This window comes from Brienomyrus brachyistius, chromosome 3, assembly GCF_023856365.1.
Source record: "Brienomyrus brachyistius isolate T26 chromosome 3, BBRACH_0.4, whole genome shotgun sequence".
Lineage (NCBI taxonomy): Eukaryota > Metazoa > Chordata > Actinopteri > Osteoglossiformes > Mormyridae > Brienomyrus > Brienomyrus brachyistius.
In genome coordinates this window covers 31963914-31989103 of record NC_064535.1, presented here as the reverse complement: position 1 = coordinate 31989103, position 25190 = coordinate 31963914, and the positions used below count along the sequence as shown (strand labels likewise).

Sequence of the window (25190 nt, the reverse complement as noted above, 5' to 3'; positions counted from 1 at the left end):
AACAACTGGGGAGGGGGGGGGTGATGGTGGAATCAATGATGTCATCTCCCTAGCTCTTCATGGGTTCATTGTGGCGTTTTGCAATTGGACACAAAATGTACTATCCACTAGCAAGCAGTTAAAGCAGACTCCTGTACCATGACTGCTGGAATTTTCTACATTACATGGGACTCAGAAAGCCAGTATTCCCTGCATGGATGAAGTTCTCATAATCATTTAGCGCTCCTGGTCTGCTTCCAAGGAGAATATGAACAGATTGAAATAACACACCTAATATTATGATTACCGTCATTCTCTGCCCAGACCACAAAGCAACAGCCACAGGAAGTTCTGGATTAACTTGATCTCCGGGAATAACAGAGGTATAAAACTATGGCGGACTACCTCTCCTGAGAAGTTTTAGGACAATAATGGGTTATACACATAACTGATCGGGGGGATACTTGGCCACAAATGATAAAGAAATCATTAAAGCCATTCTGGTTCCTTCAGAAACAGGATTATAACACTCCACATGTAACAGCACCACAAAATGCTGACCACTGACTGGAATCACTTCTGCCAAGAGTCAGTCCATAAACGTTTGTCTATGTAAATCTTATCAGCATAGGTCCAGTTCCATCTGTCCATCAATTTCAGACCATCGAGCTGATCCCCTTTATCCTTTAAGTGCATCAACACCTGCCTCTCCCCCACGGTTACCCTGGTAACTTAACCAACTACAGAACCTCCATCAGCATAACTGTGCTCTAACTTTGCTCCTTTGCCACATGAGCAAATCCACAGCAGAAATTGGGAGATGCGTGTTGTCAGCATGTGATGACGGCGCGACACGTAATCAGCTGCAAGATCAGCCTTGAAGGCCAGCAGAGACCCAGCAGGGACACTTGTGAGAAGAGCCTGAGGTCTTAGCACCAACCATAGTCCAATGAGCACAAAGAGCGATCTGTGCACGCTCATTATTTGAGGGAAGGCGTATCAGCACAGAATGGAGAGCCCTCATACATGCTAATGCCTCCCGCCTGCTTTGTCGCTCCCAATGAGAAAGAATTTGGAGCATCTGTAGCCAGGTTGTCAGAAAATGTATGACAACAAACTCCCTGATAGAGCCACTGGGGGCAAGCTGCCTGGCCCCTGCCACAATGATCTGTCATACTCAAAGCAAGACTCTCATGGATACCAACATGGGCAGACAGAGACAGAGTGTGAGCATGTGAGCTAGGTGAAAAAGCTAAACGCAGACGATGTGAGCTTGGTCTCAAATCAACATGCAATGCACCACTTGGAGATAAGCATGATGATGATGATCTACAGACAGCCATGAAACCAAAAAGCACCCAATGACGCAAAAACCCGCATGCTGGAATCTTCACCATCAGTTATTTCAAAAGCTAATGAGACAATCTTACCTTCTTCTGACACTACTGGCCATTTAAAATATTTTTCAAAAGTCTACACAAGTTGACCTCCAGCAAAAGAGTGACCAAATTCAAATATTAATAATTGTGTTGAATGACCAGAAAAGCCTGGTGAGACTGAGGTCTGAAGGCTTGTGTAGGTCGGAGCCAAATACTCCACACTGACATCTAGTGTAAAGTCATACAACTGAAGCAGATCTCCTGTAGAGATGATCAGATTGAGGTGAGTGAGCGGGTCTCCATTCTCATGGCCTTGATGGTGTGTCAGTACTAGCCCTCTTTCCTGCAAGCTATATATGTACACACACACACACACACACACACACACACACACACACACACACACACACACACACACACACACACACACACATGTAACAAAATCTCTCTGAAGATTTTGAAATTAAAACAAATGTATCCACTGGACTGTTGACCTATTAATCATCTGCTTTTGTCTGACATTATCCAGAGGATCTTTTTGAGAAATAGGTAGCGTTTAGTCCCAATAAATCAAAGCAACAAGATTACAACTACAAGAATGTTTTCTTGAGTTTTATGCCAACTTGCTGTCTTTGAACTTGTCAGTAGGGGGAGGGGCGGGAAGGGGACGGGTGTAGTGCAGATTCACAAAGGATGGTGACTATTTCCTGGGTAGTGCTGTCAAGGTACATATATTCATTGTGTGATTCATCATGTGCCATTCTGATAAATTATTTTCTAATCAAACACACAATGAAACCAATAAGTACATTTGACAACATGGACGGAATCTAAATTCACAAGTACATGTTCAAGGCGGAAGCCATTATAATAAATGAGGCTGTGAGTTGGTTACCGATAGAGCTTGTTATAGCCAGTCTTTATCAGCAGTTTGTAATAAATTAGACCAAGACAGGAGAGAAAGTAGCTGATGAGACTAAGACTGTCTGTTGACTCTTTTATAGTGAACTCAGATATGTTGCTGAAAACACATCCAATATGTTAACTCATTTGAAACAATATCATCCAAGTGTCTGTGCCACTGGAACAAGGCAGAAGCAGCCTCTGTAAGTTAGTCTCCCTGTGACTCCTTCAGGCACTTCTGCTAGGAAATTCAGACTGAGCTAACAATAAATAATAATTAAATAATAATAAAATAATAATACAATAATAATAATAGGGGTGTTTATCACTATACTTATGTGACCATACAGGGTAGTAGAGAATACAGAATCTTTATTTGATATATTTATTTTTACAATGTGCAAATAAATATTCTTTAGGTTTTATTTAGACGAGCTGACAATAATTTCAAATTTCACCAAACAGTGAATCGAAAACCAAGGTTTGTACTGCACCATTACAGCCCTATTCCCAGGCCTTTTTTAACAATATCAAAATCAATTTGCAGGACATAAGGAATCGTGCTGCAGGCTGGATGTGGCCACATGTGGTTTAGAGGATCCTAAATCCACGATACCGCACTGTGCGGAAAGTGTTAACTGCGCGGAGCCCATCAGTGTTTTTACGAGGTGTTTACCCAGTTAAAAGCTCGACTTACCCCCATGCACCAGGTGCTGGTGGGAATGAACACACCTCTTTTTGCCCACTAATGGCATCGTGCATGAAAAGGAACGGCACCCATTCCAACTGACAGTGCTCGCCCCGGGTGCTTCAGAACACGGGCCAGACTCTACGCACAGCGTGCTTCAGATGTGGTACCCCACACCTCGCGGATACCGTCTCATCACCTGGTCTTGCCTGGGCGTATCTCGGTATGCCAGTAACCTACCCCTGGGGGGCAAAAATAAATCCCCAATGCAGTAATGGGGTTATTTGTGTGGAAAGATGACTGATGATAGTGCTTCGATAGATCACACGCATATCTGTACACATCCACGCACACACATCAATTCACACAAACACTTCCCACAGGCACTTTCACACCACAGGAACTTTTTCTGCAACCATAACCTTTTCATGGAACGTTTATTGCGTTCATACTGCAGAAACTCAGCCTGACTCATTTCTAGGAGGCAGTTCCAGAACCATCTTTTAATACCTAACCCAGACTAGGTACTGCTTGTTCAAACACAAACTACTGGGGAGGCGCGTATGTCCAAAGCTTGCTGATTGGTTGACCACAAGAACCAGCACTAAGTTGGAAGTTACGCGGAAGTGCAGAAAAAAACATATAGCAGAGCAAAAATTGAGCAGATGGAATATTTTTGTACCCCAATCATAATTAATGCATCAATTAATACATTTTTTGCTTGCATCACCATATTTCTGCATTGGAAAATTTGATCGCTAACCAATGTACTTTTCACAAATATCGCCAGTGCTGGCAATGAAACTTGTCAGCACTTATTAGTGGGATAAAGTTAAATCGTATTCTGTGGAAAACGAAAGATGAATCTGCAGACCAAATTTGAATAAGAATCATGACCATGTCATGGGTCATACGAGTAAAGTATAAATAAAAAGCTGTGTCCTGTTTGGTACGCGATCGACCCCCCCCAATATCAAACAAATAACAAAATGACTTATTTATCCTCAATTGTTCTGGCAGGGCGATGGAGTTTCGTTTAATATTATGTGTGAAGTTTAACCTACAACCTTCTTTTGATTTCTATGCTTATTTCGCATAAAGATCCCAGTTCCTGTTGTGTGGCGTGAATGCGACACATGAAAGTAGCCAGGAGCTACAAAAGTTCCAGGTTCAGACGGCCCAGGGACTTGTAAAAAAGGTTTCCAGAACTTCGGTGTGAAAACGCCTACACAAAACATTGCCTGCCAAAACGGTAAGAAATAACAGGTGAAGTTAATCTGGCCAATGAGGCTGTGGTCATGTCATGGACATCTTTGATTCCCCTGCTCCTGTTAGTCTTCTACTCACATCTCTATACATATTTAAGACCTGAGATGGAATTGAACTTGATTTTTTTCTGAACTTCATTCACAAGCACAAAAAGCAGAAAAGCCTTGAGATACAGTGTTTGTTTTACAGAGCAATTTACCTGAGTTTGTGTGGGACTGTTTATGTCCAGAATAAAACCCATATGTGTATTCTCTGTCAGTTCAGTCAGGAGGAACCCCAACCACAGAGGTGTTTATGAGCCAAGCAAACACTGAGGTCACTGCGTATTTTGGTACTTTCACTTTTCCCACTGGCTTCTAGAGGAGTACCAGTACCAAAGGTGTCACCAGGGACACTTCTTTGCTACTCCAGTTCTTTTGTCCATTGTTCATGCAAATAGCCTGACTCTAAAACCACAAATACAGCTTTGAAAACAGTTATGAACTTAGAAAACAATGATAAAACAAAAAATTACATATATAATTGCGATGTAGTTGGAAGAATAGATCAGAATGGTATGACAAGAAATTTTAAAAGTATTTTGTTTAATATACTAGGACAGCATGCATATAACAGCAAAGAATACAGCATGCTGTCCGAGCGATATGATCAATTTTAAGGCAGTTGGATTAATTTTTGAATAATAATGTTAATTATATTAAACTTTCACTAATAATAATGCCCAACGTATATTATAGGCATAACCTTTGCACAAAATTTTAACTAAATGACTCCCACCCCACACATTATTCGGATTCTGATTCATACACTCAACTTGAATTAACATGAAACAATTAAGTCTGATTTCTGTTTTTTCTTTGCTTACTCTAATAGTTATAAAATCAATTGCATAAATATCCATTATCTGTATAATGCAATTTCAGTAATAAAAAACACATTTTGTATGTGTTCCAATGTTCTGGTCAAATCTGGTACCTCTGTCATAAAACTGTAAAATCTACAAAAAAGTTCTAATAAAAAGAATGTGACCTGCTTCTAGTGATGTCACTTCCTCTGGCAGTAAACTTTTGGAAGACAGCGAGGTCATGTCATGCTTCTTCACACATTATTTTGTACAAAATGTTGAGGGTACACCAACAGTAGATTAATCATTTGTGAAATATGTTATTGTGACACAGTGAATATCTCATTCAATAATAATATGATTAAAATCCATAAAATGCCATTTTTAGATATGCCACATGTTATCTGATTTGAGGTTAGTAAATGGAGTTAAAGCACAAAATGGAAAATGCCAACGCTGTTAATGGTTTACACAGTTTAACAATAACAGAGTTAATAATGAGTAGCAAAGTCAAATGTTTTCCAATTACATTAAAGCATTTTGCATCATTTTACATTTATTATTGATCTTGGTTCATTTTAATGTAATCTGTGGTATACCATTTGAGGTTAAGGAAAATGAATCATTTTTGTTTTTGACAGATAAACCTGTCAGCAGCTGAAAGGCAAGGGAAATACAGGGCACAGCAAGATGCTGGTCGTGTAACAAGGGTAGAAGGGTAGACAAACAGAGTGGCTGATTTGGGTGATAGGTGGCAAAAAAAAAAAAAACAAGTACAAGCGCAGGTATTAGAGAGGGGCACAGCGGAGATGCAGAACCAAGCAGAAACTTGGGGAGATGACACCACCATAAAGTACTGAAACAGATCCTGAGTCACAGATATCCAGGTCAGATTAGTGCATAGGTCCATGAGGCTATGAGTCACGCCAAGGGTGTGAGGGAGCTGGTGGGGTGAAGCATTGGGCCATGCTTCCTAAATGGGCTGCATAATGTCCATAGATGTGACTAATGGGTAGGACTCTGGTTAATGTACTTGGTCTGGGCAAGATGGATTCAATTTCTGGCTGCCCCTGAATTGGCTACAATATAATGTCCAGAGAAAAATGTTTTGAAAGCCATTTTACTTTCCAGATCAGAAATGCATGAGATGCATGCAAGTATTATTCAAGTTCAAGAATGATACAGTATAATAATGCAGATGCATTTGCTAAGATTAAATAATTGTTTTTCTTTTCAAATAAATTGGGCAAAACTATGGGTGGACAACTCTGTTATTCATATCAATTCCGTTACCATCAATGTCAACTCTAAGGTTTTGCTAAAAAATTATCATTAGATATGTTTTTCTGTTAGTGCATTGTTTATCAGAATAAATATTTTAAATCTTAGTTTTAAGATCAGAAATGGTGAAAATGTTAAATTTATGTTGTGTTTTATGACAACAAAATAAGTTTAACTGAAAAAAAACCATTCATATTTTTTGTTTTCTAACTATAAATTGAAAGTGTACCCACAATTCCAGAATGGGCCATCTAGTGATGTGATTTTGTTGTAGAAAAATATTGGGATACTTATGAAGTAAAAAGGAGTTCAGAAATTTCTCACAAACCCATCTTCAAGTGATTTAAATGGCAAGGATGTAAATGATCACAATTGACTTAGAGAAAGCATGCACACCCATACAAAAGCAGCGAAGGTAAATTATATTGGATAATCTATAAAAGGAATAATTAAAATTGCAAAGCTTTCGGAGTTATTTTTCCCATGACAGAGTAAAAATATTTTAGCAAAACTTTAACCGTCTGTCCTATAATGTTAGTTCAGAATTGAAAGTAAGAAAAAGCCTGATTTTAATACAGCTTAATAGCGATGTAAGAATTCCATGTGCAAAACGTGTGATGTTGGTATTAATATTACACATTGTACAGCCCCATTAGATATTACAGTAATTTTCTGAATCCGGTACAAAATTCCCCGCCTCACGTTGTGATGTTATTCCAGTTTACCAGTTTTTACGCCAATGGAAAACCCAGCAGCTTGAAGTACCCTACTTTTGGTACTTTCTTGAAGTACCAAAAATACAGTACCTGGTGGTGGAAAAGTGCCTGCTGTAATTGCATGCAACTGGTTGTTTTACTGTTGACTGTAATGTGTCCCTTGCAGTTAATTATATTCACTACCTCATCATTTCATTGTACTGCAATAGTTTTCTCACAAGAGGTATTACATACTGGAATGTATGTACTTTGTATAGCTGATTTCTCAGTATGATGCTTAGCCATTCAGTATGCTTTCTCTTCCTCCCTTGAGCTAACAGATCAAGGAGTGGATGGAAATGTTTTATGGAAGCGTCTAGAGAATATATCCACATCCTGGCATCATTCAACATACAGTCCTGTCTGCATTGTCCGTCTCCCAGTTCCACCAGCTGGGTCTTCTGCCTCTGATCTCTCAATCCCAGAAATGTCATCTGTGGTCAAGTTACTTTGATGTTGTTTACAACTATTTTTTATTGGTATATGCATATTTTCCAGCTGTACTACTCAAACGTCATTGAATTGATGGGCTAAAGGAAAAGTCAGGAATAGTTTTTTTGCTAATACAGGCATTTTATGTTCCTGAATCTCTCTAATTGCAGTTATAAAAATGTCCGAATGCTCTGCCTTCACCTCAAAGAGATCTACTTCTTATGGGGTTCAGGAGTATAACTGACCAGAGTGGCACTGTTCCTTTGGTCATCTGGTTTGACAGTCAGCCTGGAACATGCTTAAAATCTGTTCATCAGGATCACCATTACTGTTAAATCTCCTGCTGGATGATGGGTCTCTCTATAAACAGGGTTTCCCTTCTTACATGATTCATTCTATCCTTGGTTCTCCAAAACGCAACAGGCATGGATCAAGCCAGAGTTATGTCACTCGAATACAACTCACATGCTAGCTGTAAAACAGCAGTCTACCCAATGATACTGATAGTGGAGGGGGAAACTGAAAGGACTCACATTCAGATCAACCAACCCACTAATGTCTATAGTTTTTTACCGAGATGGAAAAAAATATAGCGTTAGGGCTGAGGGATGAGTCCACATTTCCAGTGGAGTGAAGTTAATTATCTATGCAAACAAACAAAAATGAGGGATGGATGGAAGATTCCTTTCAGATGTCCTGTCTGCTGTCAAACTTACGGAAGTTTGGCCTGTTCTTGTATTTTAATCTGACTTCTACAAATAACACTGGAATACATATACGTTAACTAAGCTGATCAGCACCCACATGACAATGATTCCCTTGCATGATCCTCACACACACACACACACACACACACGTAGACAATGGCCAACGCACTCAACCACAGCCTAACAGACACATACACACACACACACACACACACACACACACACACACACACACAAAAATGCTTTTGCTCGTCAGAAAATAAACCTCATGCATGCAACCTCAAGAAACCATGTGGTATTAAGAAGGAATGGGGAGAAGAGGTTTACAAAAGGTTAGCTTCTTCCTTGCATCAATTCCATGACACGCTGATACTATAAGACCTGCAAGGGCCTTGATGACTTGAACATAATGAAGAAACACCCAGTAGGATATTAAATACGGTTTTATGACAGGTTATCTCATCTTAATCTCCATCTCAAAGAGTGTCACCATGGGGTCTTCCAGTTACACTTCCAATGTATGGAATTACAGTCATGCAGATGTTAATTACAATATAGAAGCCCTCTGCATTTTACAGCTACGATGCTGTGAGACCTATGGACATCATCAAATGACAGGACTATGGCAACGTTGTATTGACACCATGCTGTAATGTGCGTGACTGAAGCAAGCTACCTCTGGAAGCTGCCAGGTAGCGAGGAAGAACACATTCTCCAAGAACCAACATGTTAACTTTAACGCATCCCGTCGGAACTTAGTACTGAGGTCCATGGGGCATATCTGCTGGCAACAAGAATCATTCCGTTTGAGGATGCATTCATGTGACAATGATAGATAAGCCTAATGGGGCATCGTGTGATTAGGGGATCGCTCACGGATCGTGTTATGTTTGTGCCTAAAGCTATGCGGAACGTGCAGGGTGATGTCGGTTCGTGCTGAAACTTACATGCCAAAGATTGTCTGAGGAACTCCAAGAGCAAAAGGGATACCAGTGCATTAGACCCCACAGGTAAATCAGAATGATGAGAAGTATGAGCAAGTGAGCAGAGGCAGATGGAGGACATTATCAGGTGATCTCAGGGTGGTTAGGTTTTCCAGGATAAGCAAATGTATATAGGAGTTCTTAAGCTTTTTCTGCAACCAAAACTTACCTTGGAATGAAATGTAGGCTCATAGCTGATGTATGGATCCACTCACTTAACCACCATACCTATAGCAACCCAGCATCCTTAATAACTATGTGAGACTACATCCCCAGGGCTAAGGATACAGGGGTTGTTGCTATCAATGCAGCAGTTGTCCAGGATAAGAGGAATTCCATCCAGTTCTCTGACCTAAGGGAAATGGAAAGGTCAAGGTCAGTACTTCTTGTAACAGCTGCCTAATCCAACCACACAAAAACATACCTGAAGGCTAGATGTGCTTAGAGGCTAATGTGGACCTTCCTGTCCAGATTATTACAGATGAAACTCACATATCAAGGATCTGTCTTGCAATTGTTCCCTGAACCCTTTGGCTTCAGCTACATACTGCTTTATTGGCATAAACTCCATACCTTTCAGCTCTAAAAACAGCAGTCCTTAAGACAGATTAGATGCCATTATCATCACAGCTTTGATCTAAATTTCTAATACTGTGGTCTAAAAAGGTTGAAAAATACAATGCTCACATGATCAACGCAGGCATTCAATTAGCAGAGTTCTGTCAAGGCAGGGAATAAAGATCTACATGCGAAATGGAGTACCCCAGGGAGGGAATTAGGGCCCTGATCAGCAGATGTGATTAATTCTGGGGGGTAGAGGGCCATCCCCCCGGTCCCACACTGTTCGGGGTCATCAACCCAGGCTCCAGACCCAGGCCTCATTAGCTAAGCTTTGGTGCTGTGCCTCACTGCGATTAGATGGTCTTGGGGCACCATGTCAACCAGCTTTGTAGGTCTCTGGTAGTCACTCAACCATTTATATGCTACATATAAGCACGAGTGCTAGCCCAAGTCTCAGGCATACTCCTGAGGTCTCCATGCATAGAGTAGCTCCTACCTTCACGTGGAAATCTGTATAGTAGAGTGTTTTTTTTTTCTATAAGTATGAGCCAAGTCACATGGCCAGTACAATAGAAGCCTGACTGGGTGATTGGGAAGGATGAAGGTTCAGGTCCAAGCTGCACAATTAAGATATTAACTTTTGTGTAGGAAGTCCTGTAAGCCCCCATCAGCACATTAGCACTGTAGTTAGTAATTCAGCATGTCCAGTGCTGAATAGTCAGGGACCTCTTCACAACTGGCCAGTGGGTGAGTGAATGAGGGAAAACTGAAGTCATTCTGAAAGTCTACATCTATGGAGGAGACTGATGGTATCTGTTGCACAACACTAATGCGTGCTCAGATGCCATCAACGCAGCCTGCCATACCGCAGTCCTGCTTGGCACAGATTGGCCAGCAACATGAAAACGTAGTGAAACTGGGTACCAGAAGCATGGGAGAAGAAACATGGTCCAGTGTCTGAACTAGGACTTTGAAATGGAGGAGACCTTCCGATTCAATATTAAATCAATAAGTTTGCCAATTCAATATGCATCTCAGTTTTTAATAGTTTTTGCTGAAGAACATTTTAAGTCTACATTTAAAAACACCGACAAGTACTACAAAGGTGCATGTATTTGTCATGTACCTTTCGGTTATAGTACTTTTGATTCAAATGCACAATGAAATCAATGAATATGTTTCTTGACATTAGCAAATCCTAAATCCACAAATTGATGTTCAACAAAACAAACATTACGGTAATGGTACCTGAGAGCTGGTTACAGTTAGTACCGAAAAACTCAAAGACTCTCCCACATCTAATAAATTAGTAGTTTGAAAACAAATTCTTTTCTCAATAAATTACACCAACACCAGGAGGAGAGAAAATACTTGATTAGACAAAGACTGTTTGTTGCTTATGTTATACCAAACTCAAAAACTCGAATATGTTTTTGCAAACACATCCAACATGCTCACTCTGATGAGATGACATCATCCAAGTGTGTGAACACAGGGGCAAAGCAGAAACACCCTTGGCCCCCGAGTCTCCCTGTAGCATTTAAAGAGCTTTCACAATGAAACTCCGATCAGGTTAAAAGAAAAAACTACGGCTGTAGCGTTGTTTATCTCTACAGATATGCAACTATAGTTGGTATGAACATGGGATTTAGTTATTACTGTTGCGATGCACTCCAGGGACACTGGCATTGACATATTTAATTTGGTTTCATTCATCTCCTCTGTAAACAATTTAAAAATAATGTTCAATCAAGGGCATAGGAGAGAGTTTCATATTAATAATTTAAGTACAACGGTACTTAAATTATTAATATGAAACTCTCTCCTATGCCCTTGATTGAACATTATTTTTAAATTATATATTTTACAAATATATTTTAATTGTGCAAATGAGTGTCTTAGGTTTTGTTATTCAGGAACATTTACAGACAAAAATGTTCTACAACTCTTTACAGCCTAATTGTCTTCATAGTTATAATAAACAACTTCAAAACAAAATGTGCTTCCCTACTGTACCGAAAAAATGCAACCGTGAATTTAGTAAACTGTTACACTGCTAGTAAAGACTGTATCTTACATTGAAGAGCCTTTACTGAGCTGTTGTTTAACATTGTTGAGGGTTGTTGCCTTAAACATGTAGCTGAGGGTTTGTGGTTGTCCACCTTGAGGTGTTGGAAAAGATGCAGGCAAATGTAAGCGATATTACAACAGTGTTTCACTGCAACAAATCTTGCAGATAGCCATATTCAGGTCTAGATGTCTGCTGACTTTATGAAATCCAACATCTGCTCAGATGTGTTTAAAATATGATGGTGCTGGAAATAAACAAAATGTGTGCACAGTAACAAAGGTGACCAACATAATTTCAGTAAACTATGTCTAATTTAGATCTAAAAATTGATCTTTAACTCTTGTGGCGATCTAAAAATCAACACCTCAAAGAATTGCGATTTGTAACTGAACTGGTTTTTCCCACCAACCCCCAGTCTGTACCTTACACGGCCAGCACATGGGTACATGGGGGAAAAACAGCCAGACACTGGTTACACTTGATCGGAGACATTTCTGTCCCTGTGTTACCCGTAACACATGCCCCTGGTACCAGTGGCTCATGAGCGAGGAGCAGTTCCAATGCCAGCCAAACCTAATCATGCCAGGGAGGGTAATTCACACCGTAACAGCTTGCCAAATGATAGCTGGAGGGGGGACTTTAATTAGGGCTCGGTACCAACTAGTCTGGTATCTGAATTGGCTGCTGATGAAGAGAGGCTGACAATGCGTGTCTGCTTGCTTGTCAGTGTGAGAGCGTACTCCTGTCTAAGTACGAGATTGTGTATGGTGTGTGTTCAGCTGCATTTCTCTCTTTGTGGGTGTGTGTGTATGCGAAGGTGTGTGAGTGAGAGTGTGAGGGTGTTTGTAAGTGTGTGGGTTGGGGAGGGGGCTGTAGGGGATGCTATAAATGTTGTTAATTAATCCTCTGAAAGTAGAGCACTGAGCAGAAAGAAAGGGTTCATCCAAAACAAACCATCTCCCCAGGCAGGGAAATCACACAGAAATGACAGGGGGTGTGTGTGTGGGGGGGGAGTTGTACCCACTGAATATCAAGAAGATTACTCGTTTAGCAGACACAGGTTGATGAGCAACCCCCTTTCCGACCTCGCAAGCCTGACCTCTGACTTCTGACCACCCCTCCTCCCCCCCCCAGCTCTTTGTGTGCTGTGTGTGGGGTTTTTCAGACATGTTAATGGGGAGGTTGCACAATATGAAGGCTGGGAACCTCGAGGTCCCTGGGGATGCTAGGGGTGGGCTGTCAGAGAGAAGTAAGAGTTTAATTGGACATGCAACACCTCCAAGAATCCATTATCAAGCCATTCATAAAAAGAACAAAGGGGGGGGGTCAAGGCAAAATCAGGGAATGGAGGGATAGGAGATGTTTTTAACAAAAAAGCAGCGGACCAAGGGCCTGTACTACGATGTGGGGTTACTGGCTTATTGGGGTAATTTGTCAGATTTAAGGTAGTCCGGACAAAATGTAAGTGAACGAATATGTAGTCTACTTAAACTGTGGTACCTTAAATCTAACAAGTTACCATGATAAGCCCGCTTCGTAGTACAGGCCACAGGAATGGCAACCTATATCAAATCCGCAGGCAAATCCCAGGATTAGCGGGGCCCATTGTTCCCCCGCTGGCAAGGCACTGGAGGGGGGAACTTGGGGGCTTGTGGACGGAACCCCGGACTGCGGCGATGACAGCCTGCCCGGCTTCGAGCAGAGTCGCTGACGGAGCACGGCCCGGAGGAGAGGCCAGGGAATTTCACTGGCGAAACTCAAATTCTGTCCCCTGACCGCTTTCAGAGAAAAACAGGAGCAGCTTGAATGTGTGACCCCTCCATGGATAATATATACTTTGGACAGCATACACATCCCTCAAAATTTTATTAAAAGAGTTTTTCTAATATTTATGGAATATTTATGCCCAACCAGTTTCTCCCTTTATGAAAAGTACTTTTAATGAAAAATACAACCCAAGTGAATCCAAAAAGTGACAGAAGAGACCACCTACCAACCGACAGTTTCAAACCTGACTCCTGGAATATACTCATCAGTCACAACCATCGAGCTAAATGTGCCGGAAAAATTAGCCATAGGCTCAGATAACACAGATTAGGCAGCTTGCGGCCACTTTACCTGAGAAAAGGTCTTAGTCATGGACACTCATCAATCTTCAACTTTATGGACGTTAAAGACATTTCACATAAACGATATTAGAACACTCCTATATGGGTACAATCCTCTGTACACCATCTGTATGTTATTTCAGCACAGCTCTCTACAGTATGCTAGTACACTCGTCTACAGTATGAGTACAGTACAGTTTCCAATAGTATAGTAAGTGGGGTAGAGCTCCCTACAGTTCTGAGTAAAGTACAGCATTCTACAGTATGATAAGTACAGCGTAGTCCATACAGTATTAAAATCAGGGTACAGACCCCAACAATATTAAGAGTAGGGTAAACCCCACTAGAGTAATAAGACCATGATACAATGCCCTAAAGTATTATGGGTACACTACACTGCCATATAGTATTAAGAGCAGCAGGGAACAGGCCCCAAAACCAAGGTATTATGAAAATATTATAATTACCTGTGGTATTAAGGCCAAGGTACAACCCTCAACGGTCTTATGAGTACACTACACTCCCCTATGGTATTAAGAACAAGGTACAGCCCCTACAGTATTATTAGTATACTACACACCCCTATGGTTTTAACTGCAAGGTACAGGTCCCTAAAATATTATGACTACACTCCTCTACGGTATTAAGAGCAAGAGTATAGCCCCCTATTTTCAGGAACCAGAGCCTTTTTCCAGAACCAGGAACTTCTGTCATGTTCACACCATAGCAGCTGTACCCAACTGTAAGTAAGTAGAGCTTTATTGTCATCCCAACAATACACAATAAGTGTACAGTGTGACAAAATATCATTCTCCATGACCATATGTGCAACATAAAACATAACTCACAAGACAGATCACAATGAGGGTGAGAGGGGTAATAATTTACACTACACCTATATACATATATTTATATCAATGAACATAGAACAGAGAAGACAATACACTAGGACTGAGTAGAAAGAGCTTATACTATGTCATTACTTATACTAGGTGCGGCATCATATTTATCGCTTTCTATAGCACAGTTTTTCATTTTTCATTCATTTTTCATTCCATCTACCAGAAAAGGATTTTATTGTTGCTACCTTTGTTACGTTTCAAACTGCCTTTCCAAAGTGATGGGTGTGGGGCGCAGTGACATTCCGGAGTGATGGGCCACTGACAGTATGCAAACACCTACAGGTGTGGGGACACCTATCTCATCAATATTCATTGTGTAGACCAATGACTTTGAGAAAAAGAGTGTCACTCCAAAGTTCTAACACTTTAGTGATCAAACCACATAAAATTTCAGAATGTCTCATTCATCTATGTGTAGCCAACCCCAGTGTTTATAAGCTTCAGAGCTCAAAAGTCTTGGCTAGAAATGTTCATAATGTGATTTTTTTACGGTTTCTCAGCAAGTCTGAAATAGATTTTTGAAAAGTATACGTTTAAAGTTGATTTTAACAAAAAATAGAATAACAACATTCTAAGTGGTCTCAGATTATTGGTTCTGAGTTTGTGCTGAATAAAAGCACATGTAACACTTTAAATAAATGATTTTTAGATAGGTGAAATATTTTAAAATGTCAAGGCATGTCAGACTACCCCGACAGTGGCTGAGAGGCCTCAGACTCCAGGGGGTTAAGCGTGATGACAGCACATAGATAATACATTAAGTATGAAGACAGTAATCAAATGAGCCAGTGTAGTTATTGGTAGGCAGTTCGAGAACCTCATTTAGTACCTTTCATTCAAACAGGAACTACTACGGAGACTTTTAGCTTGCTGATTGGTTGAGCACTCGCTAACTTGGAAGTTACGCAGAAGTACGGAAAAAAGAGATATAATTAGCGGGGCAAAACCTGAGCAGATGGAATTATTTTCGTAGTTTCGTTATATTTAACGAAAACATTTTTTTGCTTGTGGCTCCATATTTCCACTTCGAAAAAGCTGTTTCAATAACTAATCACTAATTGCAATCACTCCCCCACAAGGTTTAACCTACAAGCTTATTTCGTCTCCCATGCTTATTTAGCATAAAGGTCACAATTCTGTTGTGTGGTGTGAAAGAGACACACGAGAGTGGCCAGCAGCTTCAAAAGCCCCCAGGCAACACGGCCCAGGGACTTGTAATAAGGGATCTGGTTCTGGAACTTTGTCGTCAAAGCACCTATTATGAGACACATCACCCTTTCCCCTTGTCATTGTACCTTATTTTGGTTTTCCACATTGACATGGCAGAGGTTCCCGACGAGCCGCACCAGGTGCGCCTTAAAGCTGACAGCGGGGTGTGAAGCCGAGCTGGCCGCAGAGAAGTCTTGCATGGTGCTGAACACACTGTGACCAGCCTTGCCCAGGAAGTGCACCTCCTTCAGGAGCTCTGAGAAGGTGATAGTTATAACCTATCAGACATTCTGGTTAGCAGTAGTGCAGGCAGGCAGAGAAGACAGAGATTTATGAGGCATGCAGCACAAATGCCTATGCAATGCTGTCGCCTCAGGTGCTTCTTTCTGGGATGGGGGTGAGAGATATGGGGGATGGGGCAGGGGTTGTGCGTGGAACCAGGGCTCCAGCTATCTGACAGATCTCCTGTTCGCACCAGTGATAAGTCAATAAGGTCACGGAAAGTCCCACAGCTGAACCGCTTCAGAGGCAGTTCAAATTCCGCTGCTCCCTGACTGGGAAAGTAATAAGAATAATTGAAGGCCTGTGATGACAGACTGATTTCATTCGGGTTCATGCACTTGTCGGGCAGGCCTTTACCCACGGTGCTGCTGAGGAGCGTTGGGTGATCCTGCAGGAACATAAACGGCTTCCGATCTGAGGTCATCTCGCACAGCACGTCTAGTAGCCTCGTGATAGTCAGGGCATCCTGCAATGACAGAACAGGGTCATGGGCTCCGCCGGGGAACAGAAGGCTGAAGTAGTCTTAGGACAAAGGATCACTCATCTTAAAAACACCAAAACACCCTTCAGTTCCTCTAGAACTCTAGCATTTCACCTGTCATTTTACTTCTCCACTTCGCTCTTCCACACAAACTGATTCTGAGACCCCAATGTTATTCTCCTTACCTGCACTTTACTGTAAACATGATGCTGATTTTATGATACAAAGTATGTAATTTGTCTCAAGGCTGTAAATCATTGGTACTCCAATTTCCATGATATCCTAAACGATTGGAGATTTAAGTCAGGCAACAAGACTCAGACCTTCGGAAGACAACCAGTGCCAGCACAAGGCTGGTGTGTCACCCTGTCAAACAAGCGGCAGATTCTATCTAAAGCCTCTTATCTGCCAGACTGCCACGGATCCTGGCACAGTGACGGCAAAACATGCCAAGGTCATAATGACAACCCACAGGCTCCTTCCCCAAATCATCTAATCAGTTATTGTACTCTTCATATCGCTAAATCAGAAGCATATATAAGCGGGAATTACACACATGCATGTCAGGAACAGGACTTGGGAGTGATGTTACAAACAACACAGTACCCAGGCCTAATCTCCCCCGACGGGTTGAGAACTGGCAGGTAATGAGAGCCGGGCATTCTGAATGTCTCTCTAAGGAGAAATGGCAGACTTGGACTTAGTAAAGGCCTGGCCCGTGGTGGATCTTGATTGCGGGGGAGAGCCAAACAACTGATTTGGCTAATACACGAATATAGCACCATCAGTGCCCCCCAAGCCTCAGGATCATGGGGCAATTCGTTGCTATTTTGTTGCTCAGATGACTTAAAACTAAGATTTTATCCATTTATACAGCTGGATGCTTTACTGGGTCAAATCGACACACGTATAGCAGCTGGGCCCTTTCTGAGACCTAAGACAACTTGAGACCAAGACAGGTTCCCTAGTCCGCTTAATGCTATTTTCTGCCCAAGGTATATCACTCCAGTATAGTGGAGGGGCTCTAGGAACTCAGACTGTGTGACAGATATTTGCCTGCTGGAGCATCCCCCTAACCCCACAGACTCCCTCCTGCCCATTTGGGCCTCACCGTGTCTGCAGGGAAGGGCCCAGAGGCCAGCTCCAGTACAGCCTTACAGTGATCCACGAAGTAGGTAGCCAGAAACTCTGCGAGCCTGGGCAGGATAACAGGCTCCTGAGGCTCCTCCGGTGCCCCCAGCTGGGCTGCGATGAGCTCCAGCAGGGTAACCCTGCAGCAAGATTGATTGGGAAAGACAGGCCTGTCAGATAGACATCCATAATAAACTAGCACCATACATCTTAATATTAGGAGCAACCTAGACTTGGTCCGGGTTGGGGTGCTAAACTCGAATTAGCAGACTCTTGCAGAGACCAACTTGTAAGGTTTCACAACCAATGGGGGTGGGGGCTGAGGATCCCAAATGACTTTCCCTGGGTTTCCCGAGTCCTGGCAGAGCAGCTCACTGTCAGTCGGCTTCTGTTCAACCTGAGCTCTAAATTAACCAGTGTTGACTGAACTATTGATTGAGCAAAACTAGGAGCTGAAAGAAACTTTAAACTGAATGTGTTTCAGCCCTATTTTAGCTTTATCACACATAACAATTAAGTAACTAAAAGGCTTATAATTAAAGTTCAATATAGGTCAAACAGTTTTGAACTTTTTTTGATTGTCTAATGAAAGATCTCATGAATGGATCATAGGAGATGCTACATCTTTTGTATGATATTTAATTATAAAAACATTCAGTTTACAGCCCGGTAATGTGGCATTAAATGGACTGCCCAAATGAAAAAAATGGTCCCATCCCCATCCTGGAGTTCCACCTGACTCACAGAGGCGAATATTCAATGCCATATTATGCTTTTAAGTTGCAACAACTCACTTTAACTGTAGCTCTCCTTTCCCAAGTATTAAAATAAGAACTTTCATCTCATTGGCAAGCATCTCACCCAATCTCACTTCTGATTACCTTTTCATAACAATATGTGTTCATCAGAAACTAAACATAGACTACACGTGAAAAAGAAAGATTCATTGAGGGTTTTTTTCTGTGCCTTTAATACACAAATACATTTTAAAAGGCGATTTAAAAACATACACAGCACGTGCCAACACAAAAACAAAAACTTGCAGAATGAATGAATTTCATAACTGTGACATCATGGACAAATAACGGTAAATTTGCTCTGTCTGTAGGGTTAGTTGACAAATATGGAAACAAGTTGTTTCGCGGTGGAATTTCCCTATTAAACCACCAGCTTCAGTAAAATATACAGGTATATAAACTGATAAACATACAGTACTGTGCAAAAGTTTTAGGAAATGATGGTTAAATAATCTTCATGTTGGTGAACTATGATATTATGTCAGTCAAAGTGTAGCAGCTTAGCTATTTCATCTCTCCTGAAGTCACCCCATTATTTGTAGTAATTGTCCAATGCACCCATGTGTTCTTTGACTGGACCACTAGCACACCGTATTTGACTAATGAATAACTCATACAGGGTTTTACCTAATTAAGTTAATGAGCTGGTACTAAAATTGAGCAGATACAAAGAATAGCTGAGATGCCCCTGAGGAGAGGTTTGGGATGTTCTAGCTATCCAACAAGACTTCAGTGACCTTTTGGAGAACAGAAGTTCTTGTTACTTTTTATTGTGTTCCTGTTCATTTGAGATTGTGTTTTTATTCAGAGTAAATATACATTTACTATCCAGATAAACAGCTTTTGCACAGTACTGCATCTTTCACGATTTATTTTAAAAGTAAATCATTTCAGGGTTATGTTGTACATTCTAGACATGCCCGTCTGTCTCAAGTAACCACAGTTTTCAATCTGTTATGCGAGGGGTGAAACCCGCATAGTATTTGCAAGATTACCTCTCAGGGCAGCTCAGCTCGGCAAACATCTTCTCAGTGAGCTCAGGAGACTTCAGGAAGTGCTGTGTAACTATTAACACTCTGAAAGGAAGCAGGAGAGACACAGCAGAAGAGAAGGTTAGCTGGGTACTGAGACACAATTCACACTCTCACATTTTCATCCATGTTCCAGGATGGTCATGGTATTCCTTTTACAGACAAAAAACAACCATGATACAAAGCACCAATTCTAACTGTAAGTCTTTGGATTACAAGAGGAAACTTGTCCAAACATGGGGAGAGGAAACTCCATACACTCAGAGGCAGGGTTCTAACCCCTAGAGTTGTGACGCTATAGCGGTAACGCTACCATAACACTTTTAAAAAGAGTTACTTTTACCTCGTTTCCACCAACGTGGAGCTGGTGTTGGGTTGGTTCTGGCTTGGTGTCCTTTAAGAACCAGCCTGCATTTCCACCAGTTTCAAAATTGAACAGAACAGAAATACTGTGCAGGCAGAAGTGAAAGTAAAGCAAAGAGTAATCTGTATTTTGCTTTTTAGATTTATTTAGCCATACAGTCCAAGTATGACTCGTTGTGCCCTTTCTCCATTGCCTGTATCCACTTTTGTCTCCTTAAAGACTCCCTGTTTATGTGTTTATGTGTGACTTTATTCTTTATTCTCTCTCATTGTTTTATTGCTGTCCTTTTAAAGTATGCTAAAAACTAAACTTTGCAGTCCACCTCAAGATCTCTTCTCCACTCGAACACCACAATATTGTATTTATTCAACTTGTGACATATTTACACTTTATTGTTAAACATATTTATACTTTATTAAATCTGTTTTTCACAGAATAAAAAAACGATGTAACATTGCATCATTTATTTGAATTATATTAAGTGTTTTCGTGCAAGTTAATATTTAATGTTAAATATTTTATTTTCAGCAAATACCATACATCTTAAGCTATTTCATTTTCTAGAAAATTTTCTATTTTGTCTCCATAAAGGATCTCCCATTCTGTGTGTCAGTTTATTCTTGCTTACGGTATTACCACTGTCCTTTAAGGATCACGCAGAAATGCTAAAAACTGAGCTTTGCAGTCTGCCTCATGATCTCTTTGGCAGCCAAACGCCACAATATTTTATTTTTTCGACCTGAACCATATTTATACTTCATTATTAAATCTGCCCAAAACACAGATCTTTAGTTTTTCACAGAATAAAAAAACCTTATTGTAACCTTATTCTGCTAATACGCTGGCATGTTGTTTCACTGCCAGCACCAACGTTGTTAGACTAAATTATGTCGATTATGGATTATGGAATTTTCTGGCATTTGGTTTAGACGCAATAGCCTGTCTCTCACTGATGTTACAGTGCCAAATTCTGAACCCAGCCTTTCTGTGATGCCTTGCTGGAGCCATTTTTTTCTGGCCTAGGGCCATTTCTTTGCAGTGGAAATGCGTGGAACCAGTACCAGATCGGGAAAAAGACCAGCACCAGCCTCAGCACCGTGTTGGTAGAAATGACACTTTTGATTGGTCTCTGATCAGTGTCAGTTTTCACAATAGAAAAGAAAACCTTACAGACCCCTTACCTTAAACCTGTTTCTACGAAAAAAAATAGGGTTTTACAAACATGCACCTTACCAGTCATCTGTCCAAGTCCTTCTCCACTGTTATCTTTTCCACGAACAACAACATAACACTCAGAATCAATCTTTTATCACATTCATGCACATTTCACATTGCTTGAACTCTCTGATTAATCTGAAGCCTGAATTTGGGGACTGGAGGGAATTTATATTATATTTCAGCAAAACACAAATACAACCAAAGTCTTCCCATTTTGTAAGGGAGAAAAAATAAATGCTGGACATGTAACAGTAGGTGGCGTAGTGGTTAACTAATGGGTTGTGGCTTCATTCATAGTACGTGCTTTGGTATATTACCTTTAAATTACTTGAACTGTTCCAGTGAAATTCATATCTGTATAAATAGGTCACTTTGGGTAGAAATCACACAATGAAGAAACCATCATCCTCCTCTTCATTATCATCATCATTTTCAATAAGAATGAATAATAGTAAGAACAACTAAATATTTTAGGAACGACCTTGCACTGATGACCGATCTGACAATTTTTAAAATAGCAAGAGACCAAACTCAGAGTAATGTCCAGCTGTTGGAGAGAAGATCCATAAAAATAGCCCCAAAAGGTTCTACTGTCGGCCAATCTGTGCTACCCCAAACACTCGGACTTCCTCACCCTGCCATCAGGAGCTGAGTGAAAGTGCTTGAGAGCTCGGTGTAGCCAAAAAACACGGGGATGGCCGAAAAAAAAGCAAAAAAAAAAAAAACTGTAGCATCCCTGAAGGATCTGGGCTTGTGGCCTGCCCTCATTGTTTGTTATGTTCTACCGTAAATTCACCCAGACACAAGAGTGGCTGGACACTGTGGGGCTGAAAGGCCACCATTCCTCTTTTGTCTCGTCGAAAGCTGAGGCGAATGTTTATTCACCCCCAGTAAGCAAGCTGTGCCGCTGACCATGGACCCGAGGCAGCGGTTCCAGTTTAGCGATTGCAAATCAAAATGTGGCAACCCGCCGTCGGAATGCGGAGCAGCGGTCGCTCCGCTGGCCAGAGAGCTTGTGGCCATCTCTGGTCCTGGGATAGACTGTTTAGGCTTACAATCAGCTGTATGTGGGAGCAGAGACCGACACCCAGTCCGGGTCATACACTCACACCTTGACCTCCCTGAGACCTACACCCACCCTAAACATAGCACAAACACCCATATCCTGAGCTCACCAAGACCTACGCCCAAGTTGAACTCATGCACCCACATCCTGAGCCCACTGAAACCTAAGTCAAATCCAGCTCATATACCCACAACCTGAGCTACACTGAGTCCAGCTCGCCTAGAGCAATGCCGAGTCCAGCTTAGACACCCTCACCCTGAGCTCACTGAAACAGTCAACTCATTCACCAATACCCCAAGCTCATTGACACTTACGCCCAGTCGAGATCCGGCTGCTTCTGGCAAAGAGCGATGACCTTCCTGGCCACATCCTGATGCTCCTGATGTGAGACCATGTCTTCCACTTTGTTGGGGTCCAGACAAGTGTAGAGCACCATGGCACTGTAGGCCGCGGTCTTCTCGTCACCGTGGTCCAGGAGCTCCCTGCCAAGCACACATGGGTTATGATTGCAATGGGTAACCCGGGTGAACATAAAGGGGCTGTTTCTACCGACTGATCAAAGCCCATCTTAGGGGTCGAGAATTATGGTGACGCAGTGAAAAAAGTGACTGGACTTTCAGGTGATACTGTTAAAGGTTTCTGTGCTATCTTGAACAAGTGTTCAATAATTTCAAAGCATTACAAAGCAAGACAGCAATACAATGGAATAGGCAAGTGAGTCATTACAAATGCAGGTTGTGTGCTGTTCCTATATGAACCCACATGAAGAAGACACACCAGCGCAAAGATTCCAGCTCCTGAAAAGGGCCTTTGGTAGCAGCATGGGTACCCGAGTGCATGTCTGGGGGTGGGACGGCAGCACACAGTTCTCAGCGCGCTCAGCAATGTCAGTCAGGCCCTGCCAGGACTGCCTTCCAAGCATTATTGGAATTCCAGCATAAGGCTGGGTAAGGCCAGGCGGGCAAAGGGTGGGGGGTGAGCGAGGGTGGACTGCAATTGGACCCCGAAGCCATGAGGTAACTGATACACCGCAATCCCTCCCCCAACCCCACTGCCACAACTCGGACCAGCTGAATGAAAAGGGGACAATCCTACTGTGGAAACAGAGACTGCTTCAGGCCCAGTCGGGTCCTAACATCCACCCTGATTAACCCAAACAAGGTCAGGTACGTATTAGTCCCCACCTTACAGCAAAACTTATGAGAAAGTGCTTATCAGGGAGCTCTGCGGCAAATATTCATAATGACCTCACAGCGCAGCTGTCCTCTGGTTGTATTTCCCAGACTTGGCCAATTGATCAGAGTTATTAGAGGGGGTACGTCCAGTCCTTTCAACAGTCGGTATTAAGGGTGGGGATAATTCCAGTCCTTTATACAGTCTGCATTAAAAGTGGGGTAAAAGTAGTACATTATACAGTCTGCATTAAGAGTGGGGTAAAAGCAGTACATTATACAGTCTGCATTAAGAGTGGGGTAAAAGCAGTACATTATACAGTCTGCATTAAGAGTGGGGTAAAAGCAGTACATTATACAGTCTGCATTAAGAGTGGGGTAAAAGCAGTACATTATACAGTGTGTACTAAGAGTAGGGGGTAAATCCAGTCTACACGCAATCTGTAATAAATGACTGCACTTCTGGACTGACACCTATCTTCGAACCTGTTTAAGCTAAAATCCATCCATCCATCCCTCCATCCATCCCTCCATCCATCCCTCCATCCATCCATCAAATGGGCGTGTACCAGGACTATCTACCATAGCAGACGTTTGGGACTGTAGAAGCAGCTCAGTGTGCAGGAAACAGGTATAATCTACCAGAGTCACAGAACAGCAAAACAACTGGAGGAAACATTCCTCATTTACGAGTGCTGAAATGTTAAAGCAGCACCTTCATTCTTCAGAAACTATTCACCTATCTGATTCTGCTTCAGTCTGGCAACCTGTATTCAATGTGATAAGCTTGCCTCAAGGTTTGGTTAAGAGCCTCTAGCACAGCATGATTTACAGCCTAAGAGAATCTGCTTTTCAAGCTGAGTGTTAAAATAGAGCCATGAACTCGCCACGGTTTATCAGGGAGGCCTGGGGAAAGAGTTTGAAGACCAGTCAAGTACACAAGTATTTTAAACACGATGATTTATAACATGATCAACATCATCATAACCGCAACAAATGCACTCGCCATGAATGCAAACCCAGAAATGCCTCAGCATCTGAGTAACTGGCATGGGTGTCACAGATCTTCCTTTGTTGAGGATGTCTCCATTGTCTAACAATCTTCTTGCATCATGATGTATACTGGCCCCCACCAGCTTGAGGTGTGGAAAAAATGCCCCTGTCCCATGAGGTCATTCTGTCTGGAACTGCTTCTCCTCGAAGATGATGATGATGATCATCAGATGTTCTTCACAAATTAGTCATATTTTCTCGTATTGCTGGTGCCACACCACAGTGCAGGAGCTTTCCCGCAAGCATATAAATCTCAGTGTCTGTGTCACTGCGAAGCTACTTTTCAGTGTGGAACAAGGAGAAACTGCAGTTGTTCCACTTGGTACAGAGCAGGGGAGCTAGAGGGCTGCTTAGGTACAAAGTCATCCACCAGCTTTCAACAATAAAAAATACGCAGACAGTGGTATATGACAACAAAAATTAGTAAAGAGCTCCCAAAACCAACAGGAAATGCTGCTGGACCATCAAAATACAAAGGCTCTACTGATTATGACACTCTGACCCTGAGGAGAAGGTTGTTGGTT

The 25190-nt window shown here is 41.8% G+C and overlaps 1 protein-coding gene across 2 annotated transcripts in view; it reads right to left on the bottom strand.

Annotated features, from left to right (window-relative positions):
• Window positions 1–25190, bottom strand: part of atxn10 (ataxin 10) — a 46782-nt gene that overhangs the window by 6638 nt on the left and 14954 nt on the right. For both annotated transcript variants that reach the window (XM_049007105.1, XM_049007106.1), the window contains exons 5-10: window positions 22756–22923; window positions 19758–19838; window positions 17946–18105; window positions 16711–16819; window positions 16158–16327; window positions 9509–9572 (exon numbers count right to left, since the gene is read on the bottom strand). In XM_049007105.1, the coding sequence (XP_048863062.1) occupies window positions 9509–9572; window positions 16158–16327; window positions 16711–16819; window positions 17946–18105; window positions 19758–19838; window positions 22756–22923 (752 nt within the window). The remainder of the gene's footprint in view (window positions 1–9508; window positions 9573–16157; window positions 16328–16710; window positions 16820–17945; window positions 18106–19757; window positions 19839–22755; window positions 22924–25190) is intronic.